Genomic DNA, 16,688 nt, shown 5'->3' with positions numbered 1-16,688 from the left:
TTAAATAGAGAAGTCCAGTAAGGACTCGGCATCGAGTCGTCAGTTCGGCAACGTAGCGGGGTTTTCGGGAAGGTCTTTCCATGGATTTTGGATATTATATGCATATAATAATAGGGAATTATTTTATAATTCTTACTGCAGGGAATTTCAAAATTAGACCCCAAAAAATTATAACTCTAAATGTATAAAGTTTATGAGAAATCCATTCTGAAAGGATTGTAGAACAGACAGCTGAGCACACAATATGTCAAAAATAGTGAGAATTGGTCAAAAACTGGAATTTTAGAAGCCACTCAAAGTTGAAACTCTAGTTTCAGAGATAATTGAAGTTGAAGTTAACAATGAATAAAGGTAGTTTTAATTTGTTAATTTAATTGTATGTTTTAATAAACATTGTTTGGCATTTGTACTTGAATATGTGAAAGTTGTCGGTCAATATGTGTTGAAATGAAGTCAAGAAAAAATAACCCCCAAAAAACACAAAATATTGGGATAATTATAATAATTATAATGATTTAGGGGATATATTTAAGGTATACTTTATATAAGTAAATAAGCCCTAATATGGTCCCTAATCATCAAAAAACCTAAAGAGACAAAGAAAATAGTTTGAAATCAGAGAAAAAATCAGTCAAAAAAAATAGTCCAAAGTTGTGCGAGTTGTGACTGACTTATTTGTTGACCAATTTCATCCTATCTTCACATAGTTATAAAAACATGTACATTCTCCAGGATGTAAACGTTACAACAAAATCAAATAATAAACAAAAGCAAAAAAAAAAAAAAAAAAACACTAAAATCTTAAAAAAAAATTATTTATGGAACATTGATGAAATTAACATATATTAACATTGGACAATGTATTTATATGATATATAATGTTATATGATATAAAGAATGTTATATAGATATATAACAAAATAGATCATATTAACATAGTTATCCATTATTATTTGTGTTATGTATTACTCAGCAATGATATATAGGCACCAACTGTATATCCACTCCGTGGACACTTCTTCGAGCGTCAGACAGGTGCTTGCATCTCTATTACTGCATTATCCTTTAGTTCCAGTAATTAGGAGCTGTTCTCCTAATCAACAAAAACGTTCTTATTATTAAAAAAAATCGTCTAAAATCAATTTCTGAAAATACTTTGATGAAAGTTTCACGACACTGAAGCCAATAAGTTGGAGATTTGTTTAACATTTTTAAGTTATTTTTACATAATTCAAATACTTTTTGCAACCAGGCCCCCAATATGCGCAGTCCATGTGTTACTATACTGTTCATTCAAAATGGTAATTTTCTTATAAATCAATATACTGTATTAGCATATTTCTGCATAGGTTATATTAGGCATTTAGGTTCTGTTGGCAATTTTTTCAGCCAGTCCTCAGGCCAGGCTCGTTAAAGCTGCAGCCATTCCACAAAGATGCATTCATAAATGTTAATGTATTGTGTATTGAATATTGGTATTTGATATTTATATAGAACATATTATATAGATATATGGAACAATAGAATATTGCATATAGAACATTGTATAGAATGTTATATAGATATTATATATAACATTTATATAATTTCTGTACTATATTTATTAAAGGCCTAAGTACTGTATAGTTTGGCATAGGTTAGGTGTTTAGGTTCTATTGGCAATTATTTGTATTTGAAGTACGTGGTTGAAGCATTTTACTGCATTGCAGTTCGAACAGAAGTTGTTGGCAAAGGACTGTTCAAATGTCTTCAGTTGTAGAGTCGTGTATAAACCGTTTCATTCATAAATGGGGGTTTGGCGGCTGGATTAATGAGCACTTCACCTATGCTGTTAATAACAGACTGCCCATCTGGGAATCGAGCATCGAACCACGAAACCTCCCAATGGATTCATGGGGATCGAGCAGCCCTGGCCAGTGCTCCACTAGTGTCTGGCAGATGTCAAGTAATTATCACAAAAGGGCACCAAGCCAAAAAGACTACAGTACTTAGTACCGTCAGTGTTGTGGTATATTCAATAGCTCCTAAATATCAGTCATAATTCCAGTACTAGAGGAAATTAGTAAATATGCAATTATCAGCAACCTCTTGACTGCAGCAAGTGTCGCTGATAAAAATTTTAGATGCATGCAGTAATAATTCCCTTCACGAGTTAAAAGCAGGCTCAACTTTTATTTAATTCAGCTTTATTATAACTACAGTAACAAAAACTAACATTTACAGTACTTGGCACAAAATGAGGAATGTCATCAGTACTGGATTTGGCAAGGATCTTACACACACACATTGGGAAAGCAAGAACTACAGTCATCCTGAAAACCAGGACCAGACATTAGTAGACAAAATATTGCCCGCACATGCCTCAACCAAAATTTCAGGCACCATAAGGGAACTATCTATATATTATATGAGGAACTAATAATACTTTCCTTTCAAGGTAAACTTTAATACCATTCCAATATATACATCATAGATTTCAACGTACCTGTACATAGCAACCAAGACGGCTAAACTGTCATACTTGGGTAGAAATGTTTTGCTGCCTCCCATATATCCCTGCCTCACAAACCCACATATTAAGAGGTGAAAATTGGAAGTTTTAGTCCTCCCCGGCTGTGGCGACTGAACATGTAATGGTCAAAAGTAAATGGAAAACATTCAAGTCTCTCGTCCTAATTTCTCAGTTTGTTCAGTTATACTTTCATTGCTGTTTTTCTCCCACATATCTGCAGGCAGAAATAAAAAAAAACTAATGCAGTAAAACAGATGATTCTGGTTGAGAGCATCAAAATAAATACGTCATTTATCAAGTCTATTGTATTTAGTTACCAGCTTATTACCTGCTGTGATTGTAAAGTGCTGCAGTAAGCTGCATCTCTAAACTTCAATGCGCTGCCTTACCCAGTCCTGCTATTTTGTACAAACTTCTTGTTAAAACATTTTTGTATATAACTTTTCATAGTGCTTCAATGAACTTGCATCTACACACAAATTGACACTGCACATCTTGAAGTGGAACATTGATGGCTGTAGACCACCTCACAGATCCAGTACTATGAACACTGCTGCTTGGCTCGGTCATATTATTAATTCCTTGACTGCAGCAAGTGTCGCTGATAACATCTTTAGATGCATGCAGTAATAATTCCCTTCATGAGTTAAAAGCAAGCTCACAACTCTGGTTTAATTCAGCTTTATTATAACTAATAACAAACTAACATTTACAGTACTTGGCACCTGACTTCACCGTCGCCATACACTTGTGTGGTCTGTAGAAGTACTTACTCTTATACATTTGTGTTGGTCCAACATAGTAACCGTTGTACACATGGAATCGAACACCTCGTGTGCTACATGAATTTTTAGTTGAGTATTTTCTACGATCCGGGATAGACTATTGGTATAGCTCGAGTAATCACAATAAAGGCTTGGCATGGGACTGAAAGCATAGGCTGTCTGTCCTTATTGAATATGAACATCACAAACATCTGGTAAATATGAAATATGGGAACAAGGAACACTACATTGCAACAGAACGTACAATTTCCATGGCGTGAAGATGAAAAATGACAAAACTGGTCTTGTATATGAACAAAAGCTACACTTATGATTTCCTTGTAATTTTAGTAATGCCCAACAAAAAACTATTGTGGGGTTGCTATGGTTTGTGCCTGGCCATAATCTTCAACTCCACCCTCCTGTATCTTCGCTCTCATACTCTATTTCCCTGTTTATCTTCATCTGTTGCCTCGGTTCGCTTCGTGTCCTGCGCAGCATCCTCAACATCGTCTGCAACTTTACGAGCAATTATGCCCTCGATGTTCCGGCTCAGTATTGTTTGAATCTGCTTCAGCATCTCATTCTGCTCCAGTGCCACTCTCTTACCTATAGTAAGATATTAACACCTTGTTAGGAGAACCAGCAATGTTATCAAAGACAAAGTGCAGCATTAACAAAACTTGTTCCACCAAATAAACAGATCTTAAGAGCATGAGGAATGACCATCATTAAGACATCACTAACAATGTGAGGAAGCATGCACCATGACCTTAGATAAGTCCTACACAATCTTACCAATGTACATGCTACACTAAGAAAATCCACAGGAGCCGTGATGAGGATTCCAACTTATGTATTCCCAGACGTAAACATCTAAAATCCAGTGGATTTTCTCATTGATATATCATGATAATGTGATTTCTCTGTGTATTCTACACTGACAAATGTTTCGGAACTCTTGAAAGGCTTTCGTTTCTTGCAACAAAATGTTACAGTTAAAGAGGCTGCTGCTCAGACGATAATAGAGCTAGCAATCATTTCCCTTGAAGTGGCCAGAAGGGCAGCTCGTATCAACTGCACTATATGATACCCGACAGTTCTACCCACATTTTCATTTCTTTATGCTCATATCCTGTATTCCCATATTAGATACCAAGTCAAAAGCCACAAATGTAAAGCCAATTGAATTATTTTGAGGGTATTCATGCAGTAAAAGAAATGTTTAACACCAGCATAACATTAAGAGCCAGCAACAGGGGGGGGTCTAACATTATCCACTTCATTACATGTTTTAATGTAACAATGAATGATCCTTATACGCACCCTACCCAAATATTGCCCGTTTAATTTTGGTCAAGAGGCCCTCGTCCGAGTCTCCCCGAAGGCCAGAAGAGGCGGCATGGGACCGGGAACCTTGCCGAGGTGCAGCGGCAGGGTCTCCTGAGGTGCGGGATGCCTCTTCTTCAAAGGCCTTCTTCTGTCCTGTAGGAAACAGGAATCTTTTTATTCCTCTTATAGTGGCTTCATCCACATTACGGTTCTCCGTTATGGGAATACGGGACAGGAAATACACGTCTTTCATTCTTTAAGTGACATTAATCCCATGAACTGTGCAGCAGTACTACCCCGAATGTACTGGAAAAATACATCACAGGTACTAGAAAAGTACTACGCAGTACTACAAAAGTGTTACACCAGGCTGCACTTGACTAAATAGAGTAAAAATTCAAAAGGGAAAATATCATAAATGGCAATTGGAGCACAGGAGGAAATCGCAGATAGTGACTCGAGCAGTTTCAGGGTAAAGGTGACTTAATATGGGAATAAAGGGCATAGAATAACTAGTGGAAATTCATCTGAACCATTTCTTTTAGGAGAGCATTTAGTCTATTAGATATTAAAACAAGTGCCAGAGTTTCCAAGCTGGGAGAATAAAATAAAAAATCACGAAGCTATGTCATGCTGTGGTGCCAAATGGCATTGAACTCGTAACAGAAAAGACAACATTCAGAGTCTCGCAACTACCGATGTGGCTATGGGAGAGACCTCCCACACCTTCATTGGTGTGGGAGGAGGGTACACACATTAAACCTCCCCCTCTTCCTTCATTGGTGTGGGAGAGGGAAGACAAGGAACACATTAATACTCCCACCTCTTTGGGAGTACGTACATTTATTCCTTATCCCATCCCAAATCCTTATCCTCGCCCCTTCCAAGCGTTATAAAGTGGTAATGGCTTGCCACTTTCTCCTAACAGTTCCCTACCCTTGCTCCTAGTCATGCCTTTTAAAACAGGGATCTCAACTGCTTACCGTCTTTGGTGTAGGTGATCCCGCTCACCGTGCCCGGGGTGTCCGTCTCCAACTCCGCCAGTGCCGTCAGCAGAGCAGTCTGCTCGGGCGTCAGTTTGGTCGGCACTTTGATCTTGATGTGGACGTAGTGGTCGCCATAGCCGTACGAACTAACTCTCTTCAGTCCTTTCCCATTTAGACGAATTCTGGTGTGTGACTGGGTGCCCTTTGGTATCTAGAAAAGTGAAGACATTTCTACATGCCTAGACCTGAAGATGGTTCAATCCCACTGTCCTGCTCCTCAGATTTTATCTGAGGAAAATATTGTATACATGTGTACTTGAATATGTACGAAGTTTTACTTGAAAATACCTTTAGTTCTGGCAAGTGTGATACACAAGACAACTATCTCTGTATATTATGAATCTTGTGCACAAACTGTGCACAATATATATCACTTTTCAAATTTTAAGTTAAATGCTATTTACTTTAAACCAAACTGTAAAGTTCGATTTAGATTGACGTACACCCATTTAGTGCAGCCATTATTGTAACCACTGACTGACGTACACCTGTTTAGTGCAGCCATTATTGTAACCACTGACTGACGTACACCTGTTTAGTACAGCCATTATTGTAACCACTGACTGACGTACACCTGTTTAGTGCAGCCATTATTGTAACCACTGACTGACGTACACCTGTTTAGTACAGCCATTATTGTAACCACTGACTGACGTACACCTGTTTAGTGCAGCCATTATTATAACCACTGACTGACGTACACCTGTTTAGTACAGCCATTATTGTAACCACTGACTGACGTACACCTGTTTAGTGCAGCCATTATTGTAACCACTGACTGACGTACACCTGTTTAGTACAGCCATTATTGTAACCACTGACTGACGTACACCTGTTTAGTACAGCCATTATTGTAACCACTGACTGACGTACACCTGTTTAGTGCAGCCATTATTGTAACCACTGACTGACGTACACCTGTTTAGTACAGCCATTATTGTAACCACTGACTGACGTACACCTGTTTAGTGCAGCCATTATTGTAACCACTGACTGACGTACACCTGTTTAGTACAGCCATTATTGTAACCACTGACTGACGTACACCTGTTTAGTGCAGCCATTATTGTAACCACTGACTGACGTACACCTGTTTAGTGCAGCCATTATTGTAACCACTGACTGACGTACACCTGTTTAGTACAGCCATAGTTAACAGAAATAGTTTCTTACTCTGAATTTGACAACTGTAATGATTTTAAAATCACTGATAAATGTAGCTTCTAAATCTATATATTGAGTTTACAGTTAATAATTATAGGTATTTCATGTTTTGCTATTTGTGTAACCTAATGCAACTAAATGTACAAAACATTTATGAATAAAGTAAAGTATTTCAACTTCAATTATGTCAACACACTTTTTTATATCAGCATATACAAAAGTATCTAAATTTAATAAAATGTTTGCCAATGTAGTCTCTTCAGGAATAATAAGGATTACCTGCAGTGGGTTCTGGGAGCAGTTCTACTTCCCAAAGCCCGACCTGAGGCCATAATTTTTTTTTGCAATTTCTACATTAAAAACGGGCACTGGTACACTATGGATTTTGAATAGCGCCATTCAGCCCCATATGCTGCTAAAACAAAGTACAATGCTGGCTGCAACTATACGCAACCCTCCATATACTGTATTCTCCATCTTATTTTCAAAGCTGCCATATCCCCAAAATTAAATTTCAAAATAAAGATCCCCACTCTTCATATCCCATTTTCTTAATTTCTTACAAAGCCATTCTCATCCTCTGATCTCGTGTCTTGGCTTCAGATTTTAGTGAACAGTGGTAACAAATTCTTCATCAATCAAGGATCATCTAAAATATGAATGTAATCTGTTTAATTTGTCAACGCAATCCATTTATTGTGAACAGTGCTGCAGATCTCTTGGCTAGGGGGCCTGACAGCTGGGTGGACAGCGCTTGGGATTCATAGTCCTGAGGTTCCGGGTTCGATCCCTGGCGGAGGTGGAGACAAATGGGCAAAATGTTTCTTTCACCCTGATGCCCCTGTTCACCTAGTAGTAAATAGGTACCTGGGAGTTAAGACAGCTGTTACGGGCTGCTTCCTGGGGTGTGTGTACGAAAAAGGAGACCTGGTCAAAGACCGGGCCATGGGGATGCTAAGCCCCAAAATCATCTCAAGATAACCTCAAGATGATAGCCCCACATGTATCAGAGGGCATGCTGCCAATCTTGTGTGTAGCCCACTTGTATCCGAGGGCATGCTGCTGATCTTGTGTGTAGCCCCACATGTATCAGAGGGCATACCAAATACGAATTTTCTCTAATCACCGAGGACCGGGTACATTATTGTATGGTACAAGTTACACATCTGGAGTTACCCAGGACACTGGTGTGATCGAATACCCCAAAGATTTTCTCAGATACATCAGTGTACGCATACCAGGTATATTGTTGAACTGGTGTATAACAGTTTGTACAACAGTTTTATACTTGAAAATAAGAGAATGGCAGGACTGAAATATTGGTAGTCATTAAATACACTTGTTTACATCCATTGGACGTGTCTAAAATACCTGTAAGGTGATGTCCTCGTAGATGCCCTGTACCCGGGTGGCTCCCCCTAGAGCAGCCTGAGCCAGAGAGATTGTCGTATCCGTGTGGATGTCGGCTCCTTCTCGGCGGTAGTAGTCGCTCTTGCTGACACTGATCCGTACAAACACTTCCTTCCTTCCTACTGTCATTCTTAACGTCTGTCCATCCTCAACACCTAAAGAACAAATATGGTAAATGTTTAATCTTACATTTAAACCATGTTTGAACAGTTTGCCTGGCGGGCCACCCACATCACACAGCAAGGTAGGCTAGTCATTGCCAGCGAGCACACAACCCAATGTTAAACTCACTCGCAATGTTTATAAAGTACTGAATAAGAATCACAAAAATGAATTGTTGATGGTGCTAACGTCATGCCCTGAATTACGTGCATCATTTTAATGACTGCGTAAACGCCATCACGACGCCAAAGTGTTAAACTGAAATTTCTTGATGCATGAAGAAAAAATTCATTACACAAACCCTAAAGTGTGCCCATCAATAGGAAAAGATGCATCTATACGCATCAACAGCCTGGTTGACCAGTCCAGCAATGAGGCGGCCTGGTCAACGACCGGGCCGAGGGGGACGCTAAGCCCCGGAAACACCTCAAGGTAATTGTATGGCTTGTCTTATGATTTAACATAGTTGAGGAGAGAAAGCTTGTTAATACCTATCAAGACCCCACTATAGGCCAACTACTGACCTTCCCCCCAATCTCCAACCCCACAACAGCTGCCCAACTCCCAGATACCCGTTTACTGATACAGTAGATGAACAGAGGCATCAGAACAAAAATATTACCCAAATGCTCCAGTCCTGCAGCATGCCTCAAACATGGGCCCCTTCAGCTGTGACCCGACTGCACTTGCCGTTGCACCCAAGTAATGAACATTATTACATACAGGCAGTATCTGCTTTTCCCACATTTGAGGCGAGGAGAAGCATCACCCCGGAGGACACCTACACTTGCCACTATGGATGTTCCCGTCCTTCTAGCACGCTTGCTCACTATGTCTGCCTAGCATCCCGGCCTTCCTCCCACACTCAAATTCACTCCAACCACTTGGGCTGGACGGTAGAGCAACGGTCTCGCTTCATGCAGGTCGGTGTTCAATACCCAACCGTCCAAGTGGTTAGACACCATTCCTTTCCCTTGTCTCATCCCAAATCCTTATCCTGATCCCTTCCAAGTGCTATATAGTCACAATGGCTTTGCGCTTTCTCCTGAAAATTCCCTCACTCCAATCCACTCTCTTCACTAGTCTACAATCGTCCATTTACTCAAAATGTCAAAACAGTATCGCTGTTGCTCTCTGCAATCTTGTGGGTTATTGACATTTTGCACTCCAAATTTCATTCCAAACTCAATTTATTCTCCTAACACATGACATTCAGATTACCCAATTCCTTTCACTCTAATGCCTCTGTTCACCTAGCGGTAAATAGGTACCAGGGAGTTAGGCAACTGTTGTGGGGTTGTATCCTGGCGGGAGTCAGTAGTTCCACCTTGGGGCAAGAACCTTGTGTATATATACATTGTATGTATACACACACACACACGTATGTGTTATGTATATATGTACGTGTGTGTGTGTATATATATACATATACAGTATAAACACGTAATTATAATTACATGTGACGATTACCACATTGGCTTAGTAATATTCGCAACGATAACTGCATTTACATGGTGGTGTAATTGTAACACGATAGCAGGATTAGTTTCATGTGTCAGGGTAAACTCTACATCAACATAAAGCCATTATATCCATATTAGCATCATTCATGTAAAATTTGGTCAATAATAGTTTAAATCAATGTATGACGATACCGGCAAAACCCCACAAATCCATGGAAAATAATAACTGCACCTTAAGGGTGCACACTTACACTTAGGGACACCTGGTTGATGGGGTTCTGGGAGTCCCCAAGCCCAGCCCGAGGCCAGGCTCGACTTGTGATTCACACTGTTGTGTGATCCCCTTATTCATGGACTTTCAAAAAGCTATGGACTTGTTATCACCACGACCTACCTGCAGGAACTGGGACTGTGACTGTCTTTCGCTGTACGGTCTGGCCTTTTCCCTCACACTCTGTGCACGGAAATTTAATGTGCATGCGCGTCCCATGACAGTATCGGCACGTCTGCCGCATCACGAAGGGACCTACCAGAAAAAAAAATGCGTTGAAATTTGTAATACGAGGATAACAGTTGCTATTCATCCACCCATTCCCAAGAATACATTAACAAATTGTCAACCTTGTAAATGAAAACTTCCTACAATTTATTAATGGAAAGTTATATGGAATACTAGAGAATTTATACAGGTATACACAAAACAGGTTATAAGAAGAGCAGCACGGATAGTTAAAGACTGGTAATGAACACCATTTAATCAGAATTCTCGTAGCTTTGGTTAAAACTAAATTTCTTCTATTGCATTAAGATATACACACAGCAATAATCTTCGTTCCTCCTTTACCTGTCGAGATGGTTTCCATGCCCGTTCCATTGCAGTACTGGCAGCGTGCAGCCTTCGTTCCCGGCTCGCACCGAGAGCCCGAGCATTTGGGGCAAATGTCTACAGTGTTGACAGTGACGTCCTTGTTGATGCCCCTCGCCGCTTGAGAGAACGTTAAATTCATTGTGATCTGTCGGGAAACAATGAATGTAAATGACACATTGTACTTGGAAGGCTGGAGACTCCTTATCTAGACTTGTGATGCATTGTTTCACAAGCGTACAGCCTTCAGGTAACATCAAGGCGTCTTCCCTGAACAGTCTTAGGCAAAGGTCAAAACAAAAGTTTGAGGGTAATAATAGTAGCCATTTTCTAAAATTTGGGAGCACAAGTAATTAGAAAACAACACTTACTACCCAGGAACAACAAAAATCAAACCCCGCAAAAAATATATAAATATATAATATGGATGGTGGGAACATCCAGCACCTAGGTTCGAATCCTCATCGAGGCCCTTGTGAATTGGTTAAAAAAAAAAAAAAAAAATTAGGCTGTGTAACATATGAACCATAAAGCTACAAAACCTAAAATACTGTACCTCCTGTGCAGAACCAAAGCCATACGAAGACTCGGCAAAATCCTGATCTCCGATGTCCATTCCAGCCCTGCGGAAATCACCAAAGATCTTCCTGAAGAGTTCCTCGGGATCAATTGTAGTCTGGTAGCTCCACCCAGACTGGAATGGATTTCCTGCGCTGCCGCCCATACCCGCTCTGCCCATCTGCTCTGCCGTGTGCCCCATTGTGTCGTACTGGCGTCGTTTCTCCTCGTCACCCAGGACCTGCAGACAGATGCATTGCACTTAGTATGGAGGTTACATTTGTAATCACCACAAAAAATTGTATACTGTATTTACCAGCAGACAGGATGCACATGTTTATTGTATTTATATTTACAAAATACAATGTTTTCCCTACACCAACACTTGAAAATCAATTCAATAAATGTATAATGAACCTAGTTGTGTCTATAGTGAGCCAGAGTTAGTTCTAGAGCCTCGCCTTAACAACTATTTTTATCTTTCCTTTTCATTCACTTGGGCACGAGGAGACTCAAACCGCCGACCCGACGGCCGTGAGGCAAAAGCTCTACCACCGAGCAATTCAGGAAGCCACAATAGGAAAAATGTCAGAGGCACGAAACCGCTGCCCAACTGAAATTTCACACTTCCCCCGGCTCCTATTTAAGCACATGGGTATTAGTGATCCACCCGCACATCAACCACATTATCGTGGAAACAAACATTTAATAGCTATTTTATGTCCTACAGTCTTATAAAGTCCCCCTTAGGTCAATTGCTGACCTTTCCCAGGATACAACTACAACAATTGTCCAACTCCTAGGTACATATTTACTGCTAGATGAACAGATGCATCAGGTGAAAGGAAATGTTCCCAACCACTTACTTCTGTCCCACCCCAAGGACACAACCCCAGGATCCCCCCCTACACAAGACGGGAAAAATAGGGGTTCATACCTGTTTACTGTGACATTACTATCCATCTAACAATAGAACAAGACATCGGTAAAACAAACAAAATTCATTCTCTCACCTCGTATGCTTCAGAAACCTCTGTGAACTTTTTCTGAGAGCCGGGGTCATCTTTATTAACATCTGGGTGATACTTCTTGGCTAGTTGGTAATATGCCTTCTTGATATCCTTATTTGACGCATTCCGTGGCACTCCAAGAATTTCGTAGTAATCTCGTTGCCGAAATGTCTGGGAAGTGTGATACTGCACGCTACACAGAGGTCTCAATACCTTGCCTATGAAGGGTTACGAAAATTACTCATATTGCAGAGAACAAGCACAATAAGAAAGAGAAATGATCACGTTTCAGTCTGTTCTGGACCCCAAGTTGTGTCATGACATAATAAAGATCCAGGAATGACCAAATTGTCATCCTTTTCATTCTTTTCACATGTGTGGGGGTTTGGTATTAATTATTCATTATTTGTACATGCCAGATGAGACTTTATAGTCAAATTACAGGAAGATTATACAGAAAAAAATAAATAATTAAGGACAAGCAACCCAGTGAAGAGTATTGATGTGTAATGAGAGTTGGAAGGTAACTTTGACACGGCGCCCCTGATCCTCTTTAATTATGCATCATCAACAATAAGCTTGTCAGTCAATAAAGAACAATCAATAAATTTATTAATTAACGTTACCTAATCTTGCATCTGACTGCATCCGCCAGATGGTTGCCAAATAGAAATCATTAAGCACTCCCAGTCCACCAGTGACATTTGGATTAAAATCTGAAGTATTATCTATTCACATGGAAATAAAATGGTTGGGAATGCACACTGAATTTTGACAAATGTGTACATTGCACAGTACTGTACATCTGTACTTGATTATTACAGTAATTATTAAAGGCAAGTGCCAAACTTGTGGGGTATAACAGCGTACACACATTTCTATACAGACGTATTAAAAAAACCATAAATAGCACCGTATTTTATGGTGACTGGAAAATGGGATGCATTACAAGGCTTAGAATGGTATTACAAAATTAAAACAACATTTAAGGTCTAACATGCAGACCCATTGTAAAATATTAAAGGTAAATTACTACTAAATGTGTCAAATTGCAAGTATGTACCCACGAGTCAAATGACACTTACGGCCAAAACACCACAAAACATCGCTGCAGTTCAAAATCCAGCATGATAAAATCATCAGGACAAATGGGACTTTTACCAAGTCGGTGGCTTCCTGTCCCCGTTGAGGCCACTAAAAATAGTGACATTGAGGTAAATTCTGGTAAATATTTACTAAATTTATATCATTTAATTTTAAATATTAACGTTAGCACTAAATAGTAAAAAACAAAAAATCCAATGTAAACAAAATCTCATTTTGTGGTTATATTATTTGGCACAAATTTACACACTTTCGTATGTAAATCACAATTCAGACTTACGAAGAAATCGCCAATATATTGTCACTAGCCTTCAACGAGCTCGTACCTTCGTATCCTACGTGCTGTAACAAACAATTCCAATTTACCTTGTTTTGTGCTAGTATCGTGATTTAGTGGTATTTAGTAGACCCATTTTCTTGCCACTTTCTTGGAAAGGAAGAGTGGTCTAGTTCACTAAACTCGACGATCCACCGTGCCTTAGCACTCTTGTAACATCAAAATATGCAACCAAAACCGATTGTTTCAAGCGTAGGTTAGACTACGCTTGAATATATGAGTGAGTTTGGGAGGATATGAATAGAAGCTGCCTCGTATGGACCAATAAGCCTTATGCAGTTACCTTGATTCTTATGTTTTATTTATTTATTTATTTATATATATACAAGAAGGTACATTGGGATTGTGAGGATACATAGCATAGTAATTACATTCTTGTAAAGCCACTAGTACGTACAGCGTTTCGGGCAGGAATGTTCTTAAATGGAAACCAAACTAGATAAAATCTAGAACATGGTCGTAAATTTTAATTAATTTCCAGTGTGTATGGGAAATATGTAATACCCAATTATGGAATTTTCTAATCTTCAAGCAAACTTAAAATCTAGTCCGACCCCCCCCCCCCCCCCCGTAGATCAACTATCTTTTATGGTGAACATAGCATGTAAAGGCCATTTTTAATTCAAGATTATTTGATTTTTAGACATTTTGGAGGTTATTGAGGAATATTTTTATTTATATACTGCAATTTGAGCCATGATTTTGGAACCAATGTGGCCATACGGGGGGAGCCGGTCGGCCGAGCGGACAGCACGCTGGATTTGTGATCCTGTGGTCCTGGGTTCGATCCCAGGCGCCGGCGAGAAATAATGGGCAGAATTTCTTTCACCCTATGCCCCTGTTACCTAGCAGTAAAATAGGTACCTGGGAGTTAGTCAGCTGTCACGGGCTGCTTCCTGGGGGTGGAGGCCTGGTCGAGGACCGGGCCGCGGGGACACTAAAGCCCCGAAATCATCTCAAGATAACTCAAGATATACTTTCCCCAGACCACGATCCAACAATTGTTTTGTAAATAACTGTCTAATTGTACAATCATCTATGTAAATATACCACTATACTGTGGCTAGAACTACAGACTCCATACTATATTAGCTCGCACCTGTCACCCTTAAGTATCACCTTCGCATTGTATTCATTATTTTCCTTGATTGTTTTCATTTTTACCTTGACTTTCTCTTAATACTTTAAGTGTTTTACCTCCTCCCACTGTATTTAAATTTTTCCTAATTATTTTACGTTTTGCGGGAAACATTTTACGTAACAGTGGCTTCATTAGTATATGTAACTCCGGTACCTACAATTGTACATAACTCTTACGTTCTTTGTGTACATAATATTTTGAATTAACATTTGATTTTGAAAATTTGAGCTTTACGTGTCTTGATACGAAGCAATTCGTTCTGCCTCAATGGACGGCATTAAAATAGAAAAGAAAGACGTAATCAAGGCCGTCTGAAGGCAATAGTTTATATTAGGGTTTGTTTGTAACAGCTTTAAGGTCTGAAGTTTGCCGGGCCAAGACTACCTCTGAAGACCACAAATTCACACGACGTTAATAACAACCCTCCTGAATGTGATTGGGTCTAACACTCTGACCTTCTCAACTATTAACGACCGCCCTGAGGCACCACTACCACCCAGGTCGTTACAGGACGACCAGAGAAACATGACCAGCAGACGACACACTCGACGCCTCGGGAGGAACCAGCGGTATTTACCTGCACTCAACACACCGGAGAGGAACTTTAGCCGCCCAATCCTGGACGAGGAATCGCGAGCGATGTAGCTGCTCGCGGTATTCGCGGCGAGGAGCCGGCGGTGGCATGATTTGGCAGAGTTATGGAGAGTTTTAACCAAGGGGAAGCTTCGAGAGCCCGCCACGCCGCCGGCCGCCATGTTGTTGTGGACGGTCAGCTGGGCGGCCGCGTTCACTGCTCCACAAAGCCTTGGAATATTACATCAATATTACCATTTCTCTTCATTTAATACAATAATAATTACTTTAAAATATATCATTGAATTGAAATAAATATTTTATATAATAATGTCAGCTGATCGGAAGCCGTTCACTGTACCACTAGCTAAGGGCAATATTCAATTAAATTAAGCCAAAACTCCGCTAATATTGTCGTTTCCCAGAATTATTTATTAAATATTGTTTATAAATATATCTTTGAACTTAAATACATAATTTATACATTACTGCAAACTGAAGGAATCGCGTTCACTACTGTGTAAAATACAGATAATATTTTTCCCTAAATTTATAATAATATTTATAAATTTATAATAATAATATTTCCCTAAATTAATAATAATAATAATAATAATAATAATAATAATAATAATAATAATAATAATAATAATAATAATAATAATAATAATAATAATAATAATAATATTTTATTTAGGAAGCATAGCGTTTCGGGCAAAGTGAGGGGGGGGAAAACACTTATACTAAAACTTAATAGTAATTGATCTTAAAGTATAAATTGTGTTGAAAGAAAAAAAATAAAAGATAAAAAAGGGGGGAACATGGTAGAAAATAGCCAATATACAAGTTGGTCAACAAACAGCATTGTTAAAAAATAGTAACCCGCCAAACACACACCGAAACTACGACGTTGCTACAACGTTCGAACAAGTTTTAACACCTCCTAACCAGTTATAACAACCAATATAACAAGTTGTAACAACGTTCTAATACGTCATAAACACGTTAAGCCAAGATGTAACAACTTTATTACAAGTTGTAACGAGCGGAAAATAGAGATAGTTACGGTTTGTGTTTCCAGGGAAGACATGGGTTGACATTTCGGGGTAAGGTAGGTTACAGGGAGTTAATTAGGTAGTACTTAGTTTTCATAAGAATGGAAGTAACTGCAGAGGGCCTATTGGCCCATACTTCCTCTTGATGCTTCTATATTGATTTGGAGTCTTGAAGTGGGTAGAATATAGTTG

At 39.3% G+C, this 16,688-nt stretch overlaps 1 protein-coding gene across 2 annotated transcripts; it reads right to left on the bottom strand.

Annotated features, from left to right (window-relative positions):
- Positions 1-3,177: 3,177 nt before the first annotated feature.
- On the bottom strand, positions 3,178-15,650 carry LOC123764530 (protein tumorous imaginal discs, mitochondrial). Of its 2 annotated transcripts, XM_045752507.2 has the most exons (9): positions 15,446-15,650; positions 12,290-12,504; positions 11,275-11,517; positions 10,698-10,866; positions 10,248-10,379; positions 8,190-8,383; positions 5,592-5,805; positions 4,603-4,761; positions 3,178-3,885 (listed from the first exon to the last, which is right to left on the bottom strand). In XM_045752507.2, exons 1-8 carry the CDS (start codon positions 15,621-15,623, stop codon positions 4,604-4,606), a joined length of 1,503 nt encoding a protein of 500 aa, XP_045608463.2. In that variant the 5' UTR covers positions 15,624-15,650; the 3' UTR covers positions 3,178-3,885; position 4,603. The 2 variants fall into 2 exon arrangements, with proteins under 2 accessions (XP_045608463.2, XP_045608455.2); XM_045752499.2 differs by lacking the exon at positions 4,603-4,761.
- Between the last annotated feature and the right edge of the window lie 1,038 nt (positions 15,651-16,688).

The sequence above is a fragment of the Procambarus clarkii genome, chromosome 5 (genome assembly GCF_040958095.1).
Source record: "Procambarus clarkii isolate CNS0578487 chromosome 5, FALCON_Pclarkii_2.0, whole genome shotgun sequence".
Lineage (NCBI taxonomy): Eukaryota > Metazoa > Arthropoda > Malacostraca > Decapoda > Cambaridae > Procambarus > Procambarus clarkii.
The sequence above is the reverse complement of the archived record's forward strand: the minus strand, read 5'-3'. Positions and strand labels throughout refer to the sequence as shown.

Bases quoted from the DNA above. Each gene is read 5' to 3' on its own strand.
- LOC123764530 (XM_045752499.2), bottom strand. From the start codon at position 15,623: ATGGCGGCCGGCGGCGTGGCGGGCTCTCGAAGCTTCCCCTTGGTTAAA. The intron at 12,505-15,445 runs GTAAATACCGCT...AACCCTTCATAG, and splicing joins CTCCGGTGTGTTGAGTGCAG to GCAAGGTATTGAGACCTCTG. The intron at 10,380-10,697 runs GTAAAGGAGGAA...TTTTTCTGGTAG, and splicing joins CATGGAAACCATCTCGACAG to GTCCCTTCGTGATGCGGCAG.